This window comes from Ips typographus, linkage group LG7 (genome assembly GCF_016097725.1).
Source record: "Ips typographus isolate SLU linkage group LG7, UJ_Ityp_2.0, whole genome shotgun sequence".
Taxonomy (NCBI): domain Eukaryota; kingdom Metazoa; phylum Arthropoda; class Insecta; order Coleoptera; family Curculionidae; genus Ips; species Ips typographus.
The window spans coordinates 2,294,494-2,315,349 of NC_138428.1; the positions used below are offsets into that span (position 1 = coordinate 2,294,494).

At 36.7% G+C, this 20,856-nt stretch overlaps 1 protein-coding gene across 4 annotated transcripts in view; it reads left to right on the top strand.

Annotated features, from left to right (window-relative positions):
* The window catches only part of zfh2 (Zn finger homeodomain 2), a 78,900-nt gene that overhangs the window by 14,812 nt on the left and 43,232 nt on the right, over positions 1-20,856 (top strand). For all 4 annotated transcript variants that reach the window (XM_081984413.1, XM_081984412.1, XM_081984414.1 and 1 more), the window contains exons 2-3: positions 7,629-9,927; positions 12,879-15,823. In XM_081984413.1, coding sequence (XP_081840539.1) covers positions 7,662-9,927; positions 12,879-15,823 — 5,211 coding nt within the window. In that variant the 5' untranslated portion in view covers positions 7,629-7,661. The remainder of the gene's footprint in view (positions 1-7,628; positions 9,928-12,878; positions 15,824-20,856) is intronic.

Here is a 20,856-nt window from a genome sequence, read left to right on the forward strand (position 1 = left end):
TTATTGCTCTACCTAACAAACATTAGCCAAAAAAATGTGGTGATTATCGCTTAATCAGCCTCATGTCCCACATGCTCAAGGAAGAGGTGTGAGGGGCTTGATCCTCTTATCCCCTCTCACTACTAATAGTCAATGTCATGTGAAGAGGTTAGGTTTAATGGAGGTCGTGGTAAATTTGCTAATTTTCTATTTGGTCGCACCTGAATTAACAGTGACGTCGTTTTGTTGATTTTGTATTTTCTACTAGATAATTGCCACACCTTTAGATTGTCTTGAAATTTTGAACTGTTTCTTCTTGTTCCACCACTGTATATTCTTCTTCTTGAATTATAATGCAATATGGTCCTAAGGGGTAAGTGCATTTTTTTATTTGATCACACCATCTGACCTTTGGTCTAATTTGTAGACAACCAACATCTCTAAATCATCATTATCTGGTCTTGTAACGTGACCGAAGTATTTCAGTAGCTTGATGTTCACTATTTGGGATAGTCGCCATAGTTCCTTAATTTCCCTAAGGACGTCGTTCGTTCTTCTCCATGAGACCTCGAAGCATTCTTCTCCAGAAAGGCATCTATTTACTTGTCTTGTGCTTTCATGGTCCACAATTCGGCTCCGTATTGGAAATTTACAGTTCCAGCTATTTTCTTTTTGGTGTTTGCCTCCTCTTGCTATTTCTGTTCTCCTTACAGCTAGCTAAAAGATGGTTGATATCTAGACCATATTCTCCTCATCAGGGTTTTTAGTTCCTTTGGCTCATTTGCTAATAGGACGTTGTCTCTAATCTGTATCTTAGATAACAAAGAACATTTCTCTTTAATTTTTTATCCTGTCACCAACTCACCCAGTTTTACTGTACTGAAGTCACATTTAAATGAGATTGTTAACATCTGTGAAAAACGTATCTTGATTATTAAACACATGTTATGTAGCGTAACAGTAAAACACCGCGTTGATTGTCGTACTGATCATCTTGTGTTTTCCCCAGTTCAGGCTGTTTTTTCCTTGTTAAAGTCAGTGGCGTGGCCGTTAAAAGGTACTGCAAATTTGTTCTTCACCTGTCGTCACTTCTGTTTAGTGTAAATTACGCAAATACGGGCAACAGGTCTTCAGGTAGAAACCCGAGGGAGAATTATTAATATTTTGGTGTGCCATGCACCGTCTGACGCATCATTTGTTTTCATCGTAGGGCGTGTTCTTCGCGGCACCATCTGTGTAGGCCGGTACTATCGGTAGTCTTCATTCACTGTACCGGGTACCATCGTTTAAATTTTCCGCATTTATCTGAAAAGAGAACGGAAAACTTGTTTTTACCCATCCGACCATATAAAACTAGCGATCAGACTCTTTTTACGATCGCGTTTTCTTGGAGCTTTTATGATTTTTATACGAGACTACGTGATTCTATTATTGAGACATAACTTAAGATTTACAAACTGGCTTTTGCCGAAAACTTTCTCCAAGAATAAAAACAGTAAATTACGTTCACCCACGCTTCATAAAGGAGAAAAAAAACCAGAATTCGGAATTAATTTCACTGATAACCGTTTCGGTTTGGTATTCCTTCGAACCATCAGAGGTTGTTTACCTTCCGTAACGAACTGAATACCAATCATATTTACAGCGGGGGCTTCGAGGGGCTCTTCAAACTAAAAGATCTATGGCTTATCGATCATTTTTTAACTGAAATCGCGCAATTTTAATTTACCGAAAAGGTAATTTAGACTGATTGGTGCGGTAATCACTGGCGGGCACGCAAACCCGGCCTAGTCACGCATGTCTGAGCTTGACCGACCCCGCGTTTTTTTATAACAATAAATTTACAGTCTGTAGTTTAAAAAACTTTCTTTTCTTTTGTTTTAATTGTTATCTAAATCAAATAAAGCGGAACCACGTCACGTTTTTAATTACCCATTCTAAATGCTTCTAAAATGTCTTTGACTTACGTTATATAAGGCATTATCAGCATGTCTTCTCTCCCGCTAAATCCATATTTGCAGCAATGGGGTTAGAGATGGAAAATTCTTAGAAATTTATTTTTGGAGAAAATGACAAGATAAATTAAGGCATTTTGGGGGATTTCAAGAAAATGATGAAGGCTAGGTGTGTTTTTTGAAAGAACCACAATGAAAGTAGTCTTGTGCTAGTATAACTGTCAAAACATTGGTTCACAAACAAGGCCAGGATCTATAAGACTTGTATCAGGCCAATTAGGACATACAAAATAGAAACCAACAAAACATAAAGAATGCTTCGAGTAGCCGAAATGAAAACGCTCAGGACTATAATGGGAAAAACAAGAATAGACAGGGGGAACACTGACATTAGGAGAGACAAAGAAAAAGATATTGGTACGCTCACGTGAGAAGAATGGAAGAGGGAAGACTGCCACGCATCGCACTTGAAGGGAAACCAATCGGGAAAAGAGCACCCGGAAGACCACCTAAGAGATGCAAGCAGCTGGTAGTCCACCTCCCAGGAACTGATCCAGAAGAACCTGCAAAACTAACAGATCGCGAGATCTTAAATTTGAATAAGAAGAAGAAGACTTTGTTCTGGCCATAGAAAAACCGTGTAACTGATAGAGAAACATAGATACAATATCTAGTACGCTATAACTCTGCGGCAGCGTTGCCAGATCTGAACGCATCTGGATTGTTACACTCAGTTACAGTTACATAATTTTATTAATGGAATATTAAGACCAATCAAAATTATTTCGATGAAAGGATGTTTATTTTTAAATAAAATGAATGAATATTTGCATTTTAGCTGTATAGCATTTATCTATCAACAATAAGGTTGTTAGAAACCTAGAAACTTTCTGCAAAGGGCTTGAATAACTTTGAGGCTATTTGAAAAAGTGTTTGAAAACGTAAATTACAAACAGGTACTTGAAGTAATGTAGTTTTAGAAAAACTTTCTGAAATCCAACATAAAAGAAAAACCATGTATCTAATAAAGACGTTGAGTGACCTAGAAATCTACACAAGAAAGCAACAGAAAAGCACTTAATTTGAACTAATTAGGTGGTTTGATTTTACGACGATCAAAATTTCTAATTTTATTTGAAAATCCGAAACACACGATTAAATATAATTTTCATCTAATATAATATGAATTAGTTATAATTTTTTGACTAACTTGGTATGGCTTGTAGGTAAGCTTATGGAACAGACAGACTATTTCCAATGTTTGGAAAAAAACTATATAAAATTCCGTTAAATAGTTGAATTCACTGTATACGGGTTCAAAGTTCTATTAAAGCTTTGCATGGATTAAAGGATACGGTTTATTAGTCAGAGACGGTCTAATCTCTTAAATAATGCAAGCTGTGTAAACTCTGCTAAGTAGCTGCATTTAAGACGATATCTTGAAACCTATATTATTTGTTTATCTTTGGAAATATTGGTCGGGAATTAGCGGCCGTTATCAATGTGTGAAATTAAATAACAACGAACTCACACGATACCACCTGGATAGGATAATGTATCTGAATATAAAGACGAGATTCACCCTTAAGAATACGCTGACCAGTGATGGAAAAATTAAGAACACTTTCGCTTGTGACATTTTGAACCAGGAAGTTGCAGTGGTTCTCTCTTGTTCAATCGGTTTATTAATTACATATTTTTCCTAACCCGGGTCCGAAAGAACCAGTGTTACGAATCGTAATAAATTGAAATTCCGAAACTTTTAATGAATACGTATCAGCTAAAAAGTGTAATATTAAAGTTTTAACAATTTCTGCTTGCGTCACCCGAGGTAATTAAAAGCGGACAAACACAAAAAACCATGGAAACGCACCGTTTCATAGGCAAACTAATTGAATTAAGTTAAATGGAAGTCACTTTTTCCCTTACAATTAATGATGTGGGTCGAAAACATCCAAAACTCCACCTCCACGTTTTTGTTCACCCTTACCATGCACCCAACCACAGTTATTACGAGAACCATTTACCGTACGGTAACGCACGGGAATTACCAGTGCTTATCGACATTAGCCCAGCGGGCCCTAATACTTTCCCGTTTATAATTCCTAAGTTGAGTTGTAATTTTCGGCTTTAATATTCGATATTGTTCAAGCCGGCTTGCGACCCAGACTTGAATACGTTTAACTTTTGCAAGCGCCTTGATTGCATCGCCCAGGGACATCAATTACATAGATCGTGGCCCGTTCCTCTTTGTCTCACGATTTGCCGCTATCTCGCTTGCTCTTGTTTGCTTTTGTTTTGTGTGGCCTAGAATTATTATTTCTGGTCAAATTGTTAAATATTGCAATGATTCCGGTGGGGAACAGTCTCTGTTTTGTGATCCTAAATCAAAAGATTGGTTCACATTTAAAATTGTTGCAAACAATTTTCAAAAATCAGATTTCATGTATCTCTTAATCCGGCCGAGTTTCTGGCAAAAAAATGGTTAAAATATTAAATTTTAGACCTAACTCTGTTAGTTTTTGAGATATCAAAAAACCGACTGCACCAGCGTCTTTTCCGGGAAATTCTAACATAAAATGACACCGAGACGTTAAATGTAACTTGACAAATAAAAAAGTTGTATTTTTTGACGGTTCCAGGCCGCCATTTTGAATTTTGTGTCAAAATATTGACTTGCACCTCATTTTAAAGGAAATTTCACGTAGTTTCAATAAATGAGAGACAAAATGACGTTCCATGGCGCCATTTTGAATTTTCTGACAAATTGTTGACTTGCACCTCATTTTAAAGGAAATTTCACGTAGTTTCAATAAATGACAGACAAAATGGCATTACAGGTCGCCATTTTGAATTTTCTGTAAAAAGCAGTAAAAAAAGACCCCTAACACCCCCCCATTCTTTCAATTTTTTTGGAAAATTTTAAAATGCTTTTTTTGTACTTATTTCACCTAATTTAAGGTTCTTTGCTACTAATATGCCCTTTGCTGTCAATCAGTTCTCCTATACGAAAGTGATAGGAACAATTTTTAACTTCTACAACATGAATACTTGATTTGACTATATTTTGACAGCTGGTAACCACAACCTAATTTGTTTATTCTCATAATTGATATGTGACATCAAGTTAGTTAGTTAGTATATTTTGTCAAAGTGGAATATTGTTTTCTCAAGGTGAAATAGACGCAGGATACAGAAGCTCCATCATCAATCGATCTTTAAATAAATTTTGCCAATGTTTTGTAAAAGCAGAAAATTTCTGTAAAACTCACTAACCTAATCTAGCTTCTACGACAGTATTCCCTACTGACTTTTACTTTTCTCTGGTTACTCAAACTGAAAGTATCTAACATTTTTTTTTAAACCGATGATACTGTGTTATAGAAAAAGCAACACCCTGTAATATCACCACACTTTTCTAAAGCTTTTTTATTACCTTTTCATCGGTTTAGGATAGTTTTCGGTATGATAACCTGTGAAGTTTCAATATTTGAAAGGCTTTTCCTAACAAAAGGTAGAGTAAAACACTGTTTCTATCTTACCTTTCTTCAGATCGAAATTACTGATGTTACTTTCAAAATATTTTAAAAAAAAATTGTTTTTGCTAGACTATCCCAACCATATTTGGACCTGTTTCCACAGATTTTGTTTTTATTAATTACATTGTTTCGTCACCAAATTTTGACTTGATTGTTGACATAATTTGTATTATACTTACATTTTGCAATATTGATTGTTAATTGTGCAGACTTTTCTTAATTTAATGATTAGACCATTGTTCAGTCTGAATTAAATTGATTTATCAGAATAATGCAACAAAGAATCTGAGTGGTAAGATTCTTTAGCCAAGAGAGTACTAACAGTAAATGGCATGAAACGTTACAGACGATTGCGTGCGCCGGGCTCGTCGACACTTTAGGCGGTACCCATCGTGCTGGATAAAGGTACGACCATAATCACTATCGTTACTGCTAATCTTTGCCTGCTTATGAGCCTTTAGGCAACCTGGAGTTTTACAAACATTTTCACGACGTCATATGTGCGTCTCAGTTGAATTAGTTCCCTGCAATTTGGATGTAGTACCCCCCTGACGGACTGATTTGGTTACACTTGACCATTCTAAATAAAACCGGTTGGAAATGTATGAAATATCTCCGAGTGCGTACACAGTTGCATCACTATATACCCAATATTTATATAAGTCTACTAATTACAGGAACATCCTGTTCTTAATTAAGAAAAATGATTAAAAAGGTGCCAAAGCCATCATTCTTGCTGACGGTTTAATCATCATCAGTCATAATTAGAAGGAATTTTAAAAATAGGCTACGAATTTATTATGTCATGGTGTTGAAGTGTAGCAAGGTGTTATTACATCTGTCTAGCCCTTATATCTCACCCAAAAAAAAAATAAATAAATTTGTTGCAAAGCGAGAAGGACTTAAGATCGAAGGCCAAAGATAAGGTCCGATTTAACCCAAACAAAAGACGCACAAGTGCGAACAAAACAGCGTCGGGCTTTGTCCTGTCGCCCATTGTTTCGATTAGTTTACCTTATCAGATTACTCACGAAAATCACGCTTCTTCTCGAGACCCCCCCGTATCGTTACTAACCGCGAATTCGCGTTACAACAGAATGTGTAATTTGACGAAAAAAAATATATACAAAATGTACTAAATACCGTTGACATCCTGTTATTATAACATGACAGATAATTGCTCTACAATAGGCAAAAGAGAAAGAAGTTTAATTATTTTAGTTGTGAACCAGAAAATAATTATCGTTTCATGGTGGATGAAGCTGTTGTTAGGTTGCTATTTGTCATAATTCACTTTTTTCCACACGTAAGTGCTTACGTAAATTTGGTAAATGTTAATTACAGGAAAGCTATTTTAAAACATATTATAATTTTGTACTAAATTTGAAAAAAAAAATAGTTACAGTTTATAATATAATGACACATTTTTTGACTGTAGGTACTATTTATACAAATTTTACTCGATATACTAATGATTATCTTCTCAAGAAACGCACTAATTCAAGTTCACTACGAGACCGAAATCATTTCCCTACTTAAGAACTACTTTCTCGTGTAACAGGAAGAACCATCCCAGAATACTAAAACTAAACAATTCATTGAAGCATTAAAACGCAATAAAGAAATAACTAATTAAACTTACTAGTGATATAATTTTTGCTGTGCGGAGTGAAGGGGATAAGTGAGTTTTGTACAAGTGTCTAGTGGTCTGGCATTTTCTCTTATCCCAAATGAACGATACGACGACATTTTCTGACAGAAACTATAGATTCCATAATTTTCACAGACGTCTGGAACTTAAATCAATCTTTTGCTGTGATAACTAGACTAAAGTCAACTTAAAATTATTAAATTAGGAACTGAAGACCTTTTGCTTCTAAAACCTCCAATTGTTATTCAATTCAGTATAGCTGTCTTTTTGATTTAAATATATATTTTTTTTAAAGAGAAATAAGTTCTATAAGACTCAAGATAAAATTGATCTTGGTTTAGTCACAGAATTACAGAATTGTTTAGAGAAGTGTAGGTTGATGGTTCATCCAGGAAATTGACTTCTTGGAGAAACTATGATATCGAAGAAGGTCAAATGTATTTAAAACTAAATTAAAAAAGATGAATAGGTGTCAGGGGATTAATTGGTGGTTGTTGTTTGCAGGGCGTCGATCAGGCTGCCATGTGATGCATCGCAATGCCCACGTCGTCAGCGGCTCCTGAGCCGACGACGCGGCCCGACGCCGCTATGAGCCCGGAACAAGAGGCTTCACCACCCCCGGCAGCGCCGGGGACGTCGCCGCCGCCCCCCAGCACACGTTTGCCATCCCCTGCCGCCTCCACATCGGACGTGGAACAATTCGCCGGAAAAATCGTCTACAACCCGGACGGATCGGCGTACATAATCGAAGACTCAGAAAGCGACGGTGAGCTTCAGACGCCAACAGTGCCAGAAAATGGGCCGCCGTTGCAAGCGGTGTACGTTTCGCGGATGCTCAGACAGGCAACGAGGCCTTCTGAGCTACCGGCAGTGCATAGTTACAGGGTGGTTGCATTACGGGATGCTCGGCCGCCCAGACCGGCTTCCTTGCCAATCAAACCGATTTTGATGTGTTTTGTGTGTCGGTTATCATTCGGATTCGCGAGATCGTTCGCAAATCACGCGAGCTCCGAGCACGGTGTCTCGTTGCAGGACGCCGAACGAGAAGTGCTTGCCCAAGACTGTGGTGCCATTTTGCAGTGCGTGGGAGCAGAAAAACGGCCGATGGTTTCATTACTTGAACCGTTAGGAAGTCCCGTCACTACGGAATCTCAACTAGTACAACAACAAACCTCTTTAATAACCAACAGGACTAATACTCATCAGCAGCAAGCGCAATCGAAACCAGGAAAATCACCAAGTCCACCTTTTGTTTCTCCTCCCGCTTTTATGACGGGTACAACGATAGGTGTATGTCCGGAACACTTGCAAGGCAGACCATCAGGAATCGAATGCCAAAGATGTGAGATGATCTTGGCTTCGGGTCGTTTGGGACCTGCAGGTCTCGCAAACGTTCACAGCAGAAATTCCTGCAAAACGTTGAAATGTCCCAAATGTAACTGGCATTATAAGTACCAAGAAACGTTAGAAATTCACATGAAGGAAAAACATCCTGAAGCTGAAACCAGCTGCATCTACTGCATAGCTGGACAGCAGCATCCGCGGCTGGCCAGAGGTGAAACTTACACCTGCGGGTACAAACCTTACAGGTGTGAAGCGTGCAACTATTCCACTACCACAAAAGGTAACTTGAGCATTCATATGCAATCGGACAAACACTTAAATAACGTGCAAGAGCTACAGAACGGTGGAGGACCAAACGGGGAATCTAGACAAACCTCACCCAAAGCCCCGTCTTTACACCATTCTCCTGTAAGTTCCGGACACAAACCAAAAAATAGCTTTAGATGTGGGGTATGCAACTATGAAACGAACGTGGCCAGAAATATGAGAATACATGAAACCAGCGAAAAACACACGCATAACTACCTAGTATTACAACAAAATGTGAAACATATGCAAACATTAAGTTTGTTACACCAACAACACCCCCAGCAACATATAGAAAGTCTGTATGGAATGTATCCAGGACTTGGAGATAAACCAGAAGCTGCTTTGGCTGACATGGCTTACAACCAAGCTCTTCTGATTCAAATGATGACGGGTGGCCAACTGCCAGGCCACGCAGGACCTGCGGAGATGGCTGCTCACTCTGATTTGGGACTCAACCCAGAAACGATGGAACCCCCTCCAGAACCGGCGGATCCAGACCCCGACAAGACTTATCAATGTTGCGTATGTAACGTTTTCCAAACTGACTCTTTGGAAGACTTGGGAAGACACTTAGCATTAGACAGAACTAGACTGAGGGAACAAGAAATTTTGGCTGTTGTGGCCGGGCATTACGTCTGCAAACTCTGCACCTACAAAACGAATCTCAAAGCAAATTTCCAACTACACTGCAAGACTGACAAACATCTCCAAAGGCTGCAGCACGTCAACCATGTCAAAGAGGGCGGTGCCAGGAATGAGTGGAAACTGAAGTACGCTTCTGCACCAGGCGGTGTCCAAATCCGGTGCAATGCCTGCGATTACTACACAAACTCAGCGCACAAACTACAACTCCATTCAGCTGCAGGAAGACACGATGCCGGAGTGGCATTGTTGAAACATCTCCTAGAACGATGCGCAAGCTTGCAACCAAACCAATCCAGAGTGTTTCATTGTTCGTTGTGTGGGTTCTCGGCCGCCAATCGGCTGTCTTTGCTGCAACATGTTAAATCGCTGAAACATCTCCAGATGGAACATTTGCACCAAATGCGATGGAGGGCTGAAGGAAAGGAAACATCTCCGGAGATTGGAGAGGTGTTTCATGTGGTTCCTGGACCTGGTGAACAAGCGCAACAACAACGACTGACACCTGGTGAGTTGTTTCTGTTTATTGTCAAAAACTGAATGTTTTATAACAATCATTTCTAAATTGACGCAAAACAATTTGAAGGAGAACTGTGTTTATTTGCGTTGTCTCTCCTGCTATTTAGCATTATGTTGTCAGAGTGGTCGAAAATGCCACAAGTAAACTGTTTTGGCAATTTGTTGAGGTCTTCTTTTTGTCTGGTTAGTAATTACTGTCAGGATTTAGATAAATTTCGGTAAAAGCAAAACCTTGTAGGGAATTAATTTACTTCAAAACTGAAATAGTGATAATATATTACTCTGCGAAATTTATGCATTAGTCTATAAAAAATTTAAGAAGATTTTTATTTTCTGTAATAAGGATATTTTTTTGAAAATCTTGCGAATGACTTGCATCTTCTCATTATATTAGTATGTCCTAGTTGGCAACGTGGTTAGGTTTAGCCTATTCAACTGAACTGAATATTTAAGTACATACACATTCCAGTACATGCATTTTATAATATAATTATCCATATTTGGACAACAGCTACAAATAATCTGACTAAGACATAACAAGAACATAAGTATTTTCTTCATCAGTCATCAAAATATTGCATAGTATTCGTTTAAATGTGTATAATTTAAAATCTTAACCTCTACTCTGGTACTTTAGGCTCCATGTCTCGTCTCAATAAATCAAATGTTAATCGTTTTTCTGATATAACAACTGCATAATTAAGTACCGATTAACCAGAACGATTAGTTTCCCCAAAAGGTACTAACATAAAATCATTTTCTTATATCCACGTCACCTCTATCGAACCACTTTGGTTTTGATGAAACCGGTCATATGTAATCGCGCCTCTGGCTACCATCGTAATGCTTCAACAGTCATAATATTTAATTAGAGTGTAAAAATGCACTGAATACGTGTAATTATTCAAATTTTGAAATAACGACCGTAATTACGGTTTACGAATGCGACGTCTATGACTCGGTCGATGATAATATGTTGTAATGACTGCCAAGATGTTTGAATTAGGTTTATCTGTTGTGTTCCGTTTTGGAAAACACATGTGTTTACTGAAATTCAGTTATCGTATTGTAAATAATTCGATATCTGTGATTCATTAAAAAATAGTGAGTGAGGGGAACAATATAATTGAATTGATGAGCAATCCAGTACAACTGTGTAAAAATGTTTCACCCAGTATTGTAATCTGGATCATATCGAATTTCCAAAACAGATATTGTGTTCTTGAATATTATGGTAAATAAATCCGCTGTATGCACATTTTTTTACCTAAATATGGTCTGTTAAGTAGGATCGACCAAAACACATACACATTATTAGGGGTATGATACCGTCGTCTCATCTTTTCTTCAGAACACCGGGCCCAACAATTGTCGAAAAGAACAATGGGCCCTATTCAGTGCCTGAGCCCTAAGGGTGTCATACCGCCTTTGAACGGAGGTTGAGGGCCTAATTAGAGACCTTAAACGTTGGAACGTATTATATTCCTGGTATAAATAATTTTCGTAATTCTGCCCGGTATTGAAAACCTACTCGTTTTAGATGCATATGGTCGGTACCCTGAAGGGTACCAAAGCGAACACGCACTTTTTTGGTAAGGGTGCCAATTTTCGGTTTTTTGAACTAATAATTGGTCTAAAATTCCTATTTGGGAACCGTTGCGGGTATTATCATAATATTGTTACGGTATAAATATAGCAGCAAACCACATACATCGAGGTTCAAAATTTGACAAAACAACAACCACCTTTGGTTGGCTGAAGTTGTATTTATATTGCAAAATACCTAATGATTAGAAATGAAGCTGTGCTTTTAGGAGTTAAGATAGGAGTAAATCCATATGGGATCAGAGAGAAAACTGTTCATTCTGTTCATGAAGAATGAAACACTGATTAAACCATTTTCTCATTCATTCGTTGAAATATTCATAGTTGTCTTTCTTGAGACGATTTCAGACAGCACTTTAGTATCAAAAATTAGGATTGACCTTTAATTCACGTCTCTTCTTCGAGAAACGAGGAACATACTTTTCCACTGGAAATATCTTCAGTTTAAAGCACGATCTCTTCAGTGCTGCATTCTCTTCTACGTAGTACGAGATCGAACATCAGCGGTTTCTCCTTCTGGTAAAGAATGCAGTGTCATCCGCGTGTAAGGTTTAAATTGTTTACGTAAAAACGGTTTTTCGTAAAAAAATTGCATTTAATTTGCTGATTTTTCTTGACCAATCACTAATACTACCAACAGTGTTGTGATTTACGCAAGTTTTACGCAAATAACGATATAAAGTAGTCCTTTAGTTCATATGGGTTAGGAGGATCAAAATGTCATGTAGCAATAATCTCTATTTAATTAAGAGTAATAAGGATTCTAAAGTTTGATTTCTAATAATAAAATTAGTTGAACGACCCCCTACTTCCTTAGTAGGTACTCTAAAGAAGGCTATAAAAATAAAAAATCAAAATTTCCTAGTTTTGAGGTACCACTTGCACTTATAATAAGTAATAATTACTGTATTATGTCATTACAATGTATTTGAGGATACTTCAATTTAAAAAAACTCTTGAGGATCAAAATTGATAATGTACACTTAAACTCGGATTAATTTCACTCTTCAATCATAATATTCACTTTCAATCAAGTAGTAGTGATTATTTTTAATACAAACGAAAATATTTTTAAATACTTTCAGATTAACTTTTATAAAGAAGACTATTTCCAACTACAAGCAACCTTTAAACACATTACAAACATGCAGTAAAGTTACTTTTTAGCACATTATCAAATGTTTTAATTGCAACATTTTACGTTTCATTACGTTTTGCTGCTACATTACTAAGCCTTGATTTGATTAAAATAAAAAAGTTAAATTAATATTGATTTTTACTGTTTATTTCATCAAGTTGTGTCTTCATTAATCTTATTGTTTCTTTTGTTTTCAGAACGACGAGATAGCATGGGTTCTGAACTATCTCACATAGACACTCCCAATCAAATCAAAACAGAAGTTAGCGACCTGGAGGAACCCAGCCACTTGGACATGAGCTCCGGTTCGCATATTTGCCCATACTGCGACTATAGCAGCGACAGTGAAATGCGCATCCAAGCTCACGTCCTAGCCCAACACGGTCCTAACCTGCAACAACAGGAGATGCAACATCCTGGCATACCCTGCCCTTTGTGCCAAGACATATTTAAGGATCGGACCAAACTAGAACGACACGTCATGCAAGTTCATTCGGTCAACAGCGAGGGTTTGCAAAGATTACTGATGTTGGTTGATCAAAGTCATTGGCTCAACCAGTCGTCGCGAACCTCAACACCAAACAACAATGCTTCATCCACGGTGGTGCAGAATCAAGTCTCCCCCAATTCAGTGTCTTCCAGGGACTCAAAGCAGGAGAAGTTTCAAGATAATGTGACTGGTGAAGAAAACCCTGACTTGATGTCACCAGGCAGTGATGACAACAACGAAAATGAAAGTGAACGATGTAGTACCTGTTTCAAGACGTTCCGCAACGTGGATGAACTGTGTCATCATCAGAACGAGACTGGTCATCAGTTGGAAGTGAAGCAAACCCCTAGCGGTCCTGGTTATGTGTGTTGGAAAAAGGGTTGCAATCAATTTTTTCCTACTGCCCACACACTTCAAATGCATTTCAAAGAGGTGCATGCCAAGAACTCTGTGGCCAATATGTCAGTGAGTGAAAAGCACGTGTACAAATATCGTTGCAACCAGTGTTCTTTGGCTTTCAAAACTCTTGAAAAGTTACAACTTCACTCGCAGTATCATATGATCCGGGATGCTACTAAATGTGTACTATGCGGAAGAAGTTTTCGGTCTTTGGTAGCCTTGCATAAGCATGTGGAAAGTGTACATTCTGAATTAACTGATGAAGAGTTGAATGCCTACAAGCAAAGTTTGATGAACAATCCTTTATTGCTTGCTGGGCTTCAAGGCCAAATTTTGGATAATTCTACCAATGATTTGTTGAAAAAAGAAAGTTTGAGGGAAGAGGAAAGTGCTGCTGCCGAAGGAGATGACAATAAAGAGACCAGTTTGGATGATAGCAATCAGAATGATGGAGAAAATTCGGATGATAGCATTGTATATAAAGATCAGCAGTTTCTGGAGGACTATTTGAACAGTCAAGCTATGGCTGAGGACAGCTACAACGACCCTAACAGAAAGTACAAATGCCATAGATGTAGAGTGGCTTTCACTCGTCAGAGTTACCTGACTGCTCACAACAAAACTCTCCTACATCGCAAAGGAGAAAAACTAACCTACCCTATGGAAAAATACCTTGATCCGAACAGACCATACAAGTGTGACGTATGCAAAGAAAGCTTTACGCAGAAAAACATCCTGCTGGTGCATTACAACTCAGTGAGCCATTTGCATAAACTGAAACGTGCTATGCAAGAACAGGCTAATAACAACAATAACTCGCCCGTGTCACCAGTGATCGGTACAACGCAGGCGCAAAATTTATCATTGACACCAAAAAGTACATCAAGTGAGGAAGACGATAAGAAAAAATACAGATGTAATATATGCAAAGTGGCTTACACTCAAGGAAGCACCTTAGATATACATATGAGAAGTGTATTGCATCAAACTAGGGCTAGTAAATTGCAAGATTTGGCTATGACCGGACAAATCGATTTATCAAAACCTTTAATTGAACAACCGGACGTCGTTCAGTCTCCGAAACATCCATCTCCGACACCGAGTAGTGGGGATGCGGGAAAACAACCCTGCCCCACCCCTCCTAGCCCTACAGGTATTCAAGGGACTTGCCCTAAATGCGGCGCGTCGTTTGCCACCCAGGACCAGTTGAGCGCGCACCAGCTATATTGCTTGTTCGCTACGCCTATGGCAGTGCTGCCGGGTACTAACGATGACCGGTCGGACAGTGATCAAGATGCACAAAAAGGCAAAAAAGGTTTACCAATTTACAAACACCTTTTAGAAGGTTATGGGTTCGATATAGTGATGCAATACAATGAGACTCATCAGAGACGTCAGCGTCAGGCAGAAGCCGAGCAGAAAATGAAAGAAGTTGAGTGCAGTGAGGAAGTTATTTCCGAAGTTGTGCCTGAGGTGACCAGTGAAGAAACCGAACTTAAACAAGAAAAGTGTCAAGAAGAAGAAAAAGTAACCCCGCTGAGTGATAAGGAGGAGGAGAATGCAAGTGAAGTGAATAAATCCATGTGCCAAACTTGTAACAAAGAGTTTTCGAGTGTTTGGGTGTTAAAGAGTCACTGTGAGGAAGTTCATAAAGATGTGGTACCTCTGGAATACCTGGAAAAATACGCCCAGCAACTCAAAAGCGAGATTGAAAAGAAAACGGTGGTGGTTACTGCCGCTACCAGTTCTACAACTAACGCTTTACCTCAGGTAACCACCCCAACCGGTGCAAGTCCAGAAACCACCCCCGAAAAAGAGTTGGAGGAAAGCAAAGAAACTTTACATGTAAAACTAAATTTACCAACACCACCCGAAGCCACTTCCACCGCCCCCAGCACTCCAACGAGCAGTACAACTCCCGCAAGCTCCACCGACTCTTTACCAGCCAACATTCAAGCTATGTTAGCTCAAACTATGGCTCAGAACCCGATGGCTTTAGCTCAGCAAATGTCTGAAATGCAAGCAGCCTTGAACGTTATGCAACTGCAGCAGTTGAACTTCAATCCAGTGATGCAGATGATGGGCATGGGACTTCCTTTAGGACTGAATGCTTTAGCTGCAATGAATCTGCAGCCTCCTTTGGTTCCGTTGATGATGCCGCCTCCACCTTACGATCCTATGGGGCAGTATTCTGGACAGGATCAACAATCAATGTTGGCCAAACAGCAAGCAGCTTTGTTGCAACAACAAGCGGTAAGTTTACAATTTCTATTTACGAGCATATGGAAAGTTATTGTATACATTTTATTGTACTCATTCAGTTTTACTAACTTTGAATTTTTAAAGACGAGAAATGTTGAAAATGCCTGGAATAGCAGTGACGTAGAACTGGAATTTTAAATGTCAAGTTTATAGTTCCTGTTTTTAACGTAGGTCGTCATATAAGCGAGCTATTAAAGGTTATAGCAAAGTGTGTCGGAAAAATAACAATTCTAGTTTTGACATTTGACATTAACAGAGCCAAGTGGACAGTCAATCTGTTCACTTTTTAATCCTGCGTTTAATCTACATGATATTGCAACTCCTTCTTTTCAAGTAAGATAGGATTTGAAAAACGTACACCCTGAATAATTAATAACAATGAAATAACTCAATTAATTGCATGAAAAGGGCATACTCTACATAATTTTCTTTTAAAAGCATGTTTATACAGGGTGCCACAAATTCGTGTATAAGTATGGGGATCTCGAAAACGGTAAGAGATACAGTACATTCAAAAATTCCGATTACTTTCGGAGATATTTTTTAATTAAGTTTGTATTTTTTTGTTCATACATCTGCTGAAAAATATAAAATGAATGACACTTTAGAATTGTCACTTTTTCTTCTCAACAACGTGGCAATGTCATATTTGAGATCCGACGTTTCGGTTTTTACTTACTATCATCAGCCTTCATTTGTCTTATGGGCGCCATACTGGATTTTTTTATTTTCGAATAAAGTTTCTTTTTCTGGCTATTTGTCTTTATTTAAATATTGATTGATTGTTTTACAAATTATTGTAACAAAATTTAGATTATTAATTAACAACCAATATAATATTGCAAAATTGTCATTTTCACTCTGTTTTTGAGTTTTCAAAGTTTCTCAAAAAGTGTGTTTTGTCATGGAAATTGATTCTCTGGATTTTTTTAAATCAATTGGTTATTTCTACCCTCTTTTTCCATCTTAAAATTTTTTCTACATTTTGATAAAAGGGTGTTTTTTATGGATATCAATTCCTTGGAATTTCTAGAATCATCTAAAATTAATTTGTTGTCAATTATATTAAAAATTCGGTTCTCTGCAAACCCACTTTCTTGGCTTTATTTAAAAAACTTTTCTTTAGTTTCTATTGAACATAAAATTAAAAAATAAGTGCTTATCACTATTTCAATACTACTTTTGTCATTCTACACCATACATACTAATGGATTTTAACTAAAAAGTTAAATTTAACAAAGCATGATTGTTACACATTAATTAAATCAGGACAAATTATATTTTCGGATTCTGCTTTGAAAAAGTGATGGTTATCTAATAGGACATCAAATGTGATGTCATATTTTAGAAGGAAAACGATGACATCAACAATGTAAACAATTTATGCCAAATTTGGTGCCAATAAAAAAAAGTGAACGTTGATAACCAAAAACCGAAATCTGTGATCTCAAATATGATATTGCCAAGTTGCGCAATTTTTCCATAATTTCACTCTCACCGTTTTCGAGATCCCCATACTTACACATGTTGTATACAGGTTGTTTCAGATGTGTATTGAATTTTTGAAACTTTTGGTTATTTTTTGACCACCCTTTGAATTGCAATATCTCGATAACCTGAAGAGTTAGTTTCTTGTTTGGGTTTTACGGACTTTTAAAACTAGAAATGTTCTAAAGGTAACCCTGTATTTACTAATTTAAATGCGATAACAAAAAGTTAAATTTTCTTTGTGCTTTTGTCATAGTCCTTGATATTTTTCTTGACTTCTGATTTGATGTAGATCAATACGCGCCCTGAAATCGAGTATAATGGATGTGGTTATTAGCGTTTCGACACATGCTGAAATGGCGCCTTAATTGAATTGGCCAGAACAAAAAAAAAGTACCGGTTCACGATGTTCTATTTGCACAACAATGCTAATTCGTTATTTAAATAAATGTATTAATAACAGGCTGGCCGTTTCACAATAGAAATTAACACCAATGCCCGGCGATATGTACGCGAGAGAGAAGTGTCATGTTTAAATTTGAATTTTAATTGGTTATATTTTTTACTTCTGCTCTTCTTTGAATAGAAAATAGCTCAAAGTCGACCGTAAATAATTCATAGAACACCAAAACACGTTGTTCAGTTGTTTAAACGTTGAATACATATTTAGATTCGAGTGATTTAAATTGTAAAATTTCACTCTCTTAAACAAACGCTCGACCTTGTTCTAGGCCCCAAATGCATTGACGAGAACGACAAAAACGTCCAGGTAGAAATACTAACAGTTGATTCTCTTAAGGGACAAAATTTTTGAAACTGATTACCTTCGCTCATTCTTTACACACCTGCGTTCTTTATTTGTAACTAACTTTACGGTAACCTTTCGTTTTTCGACAATGTATCAAAGGTCTTTTGTTCCATCCTCGGTATTGTGTTACATCTGGGGCGAGTTTTTAGTTTCTAATCCCCCGTTTACATTAAAGAGCGCCGAAATTAGCGTGTAGGGTTTATCTGTGTCCCTTGGAAAGGTTTAGAATGTGTTTCCTGTTATTACACATCTATAGCAAAAACACAAAGAAAATAAGATTTAAAACTGTTTACTTGGAAGTTTTATAATTCATAAAGTGGTACACTTAGACTATACAGGGGGTGTTAACTTATCATGGAATAAGAAGTTTTAGAGAAGAAAATTAGGAGAAATTGCTCAAGATAAGGATCGAAACATTTTTGGTTTATTTCCGAAATTCCGTATCAAGTACAGTCGCTTTAAAAGTTCGTGACAGAATTAAGTAAAGTAATAACATATATGGTGTCCCATTTAAAATAATGGAATTATGCAGTTCTTAAACTTTGAATGCAAAAACGGCAGGTTTTGTGCAATTTCTTGTTTAGAGTAATGACAACTTTGACCCTGAATATCTCACAAACCACATAACAGGCCATTATGTAGAGCTTGACAAGCAGCATTGAATGACCTAGTAACATACAAGGTGTCCCGTTTGAATTTTTATTGGTAAAATCTCATTTTGACTATGGTATAGGATAGGAGCTAAAATTACTAATTTGCCCTGTATAGTGTCCCATTTAAAATACTGCATTTTCTGTTGGTAGTAACAACTTTGATCATGAATATCTCAGAAACTGTACACTTTTTGTAAAACACATACCAGGTCGTTATGTAGATCTCGACAAGCATAATATAATAATGTAAAAATATACAGGACGTTTTAGATAGTGCAGTTTCTGGCTTTAAAATGCAATGAAAACAGGTTTTGGGAATAATTTCCTGTTGATACTAATGGCAATTTTGACACTGAATACCTCAGAAACTGTACACTTGTTGTAGGTTTATGCTAGGTCATTATGTAATTCTTGACAAGCAGAACTGAAACTTAACCTTTAAATGCAAGAGCAACAGGACTTGTGTAATTTTCTCTTTTGACTTATGATAGTTTTGCATTTTCACATTTTAGAGTATTAACAGTCAAAATTAAATGACCTCATAATATACAGGACGTTCCGTTTTAAATATTGAAGTTTCTGGCTTTAAAATGCAATGAAAACAGGTTTTGTACAATTTCCTGTTGAAAATAATGACATCTTTGACACTCAGAAACTGTACACTTTTTGTAAGCTTATGCCAAGTCATTTTGTATAATTTCTTTTTGAAAGTATCAAAACTTTAACACTGAATTACTTAAATTATCTTTTTAATCATATTAAAGTTTATTATATCCTTAAATTTTTTTGCATTTTTAGTACATTTTTAAGCTTAAAAATTGAAGATTTACTTCCATTTTTTGAGATCTGGCCTGATCATTATCAAACATCATCAAGTCGGCCCTTAAATGCAAAAATACCTTACTACAGTCTTGTAGAGGATGAAATTTCCCACAACTTTCCTTATTTACACTTTTTTGTGTAAACTACGTTCAGTCGAAATGGAGTAAGTTTAAAAAAAAGCAGTTTGGTACACGCTGTTACTTTTTGCTTTTTAACTCCTTTAGGCCTTTAAGGGCAAAAATACTTTAATAATATCTTGTAGAGGATGAAATTCCTTAAAGCTTTCTTCTGCCAAAATCCAGCTGAATTATAAAATCAGTCACGTGACCTTAAGAAGGCAATTTTTAAAAATAGAATAATCACTCATAAACCAAAACTAGAGCTGCCTAGAAAAACGTGACTAAAACTAAAAAACACTTTTAACTTGTCGAAGTCTCAAAAATTCAAAGCAGTTAGCTAGTTAATAGCTATTTTCTAAGCCAAAATTCAGCTCAATTCTGAAATCAGTCACGTGACTAAAAAAATACTTTTAACTTGCTAAAGTATACAAATTCAAGCTGAACTGTAAACGCATGATTTCGGAAATACAAGTGTGTGAAAAAATACCCTGTATATAAAATCAACATCAGTTAATATGCCTAACTATATAGGCTGTAAGGAATTAGTTGTGTTCTAAATTTCAGCTCAATATCTCAAAAACTGTGGAAGTTCTATAGAAAAACCTGAAAAAAAACTTTGACCTTTTTTGTCAAAACTTTGACTCGTTTGTAAGTCTATACAAACTTTTTTGCTTAAAATTAGTCAAAGATACCTCTTCAACTTCCTACAAGTAAATATGTTCTATAATATGGACTATACAGAATTATGTTCTTTTTTGAAAGTAGGTACTCAACAACCACCCTGTATAAGGAGTAGATTATCTTTACTATTAATTCAATAATCAAGCATAATACCGAAGATTTCAATTCCACGTTTTACACTAGCCATAATTGCCAGTTAATAAATAACCTCATTTTACTAATTAAAATAACATAATATGTTAAAACCAGCCGCACTACATGGCGATATAATTAGGACATAGGGATAGGGTTAGGTTAGGTTAGGACATTTTTTTTAGAAATTATTTGTAAAAATGCTTCTGGAACATTACTGGAGCTTTTTTCCTTCTTGTTCATAAATGTGCTTTAAATTTAGTATTATACTTTTTAACTGACATTCTGTAAAATAATAACTTAAACAATTTTCTTAAAAAA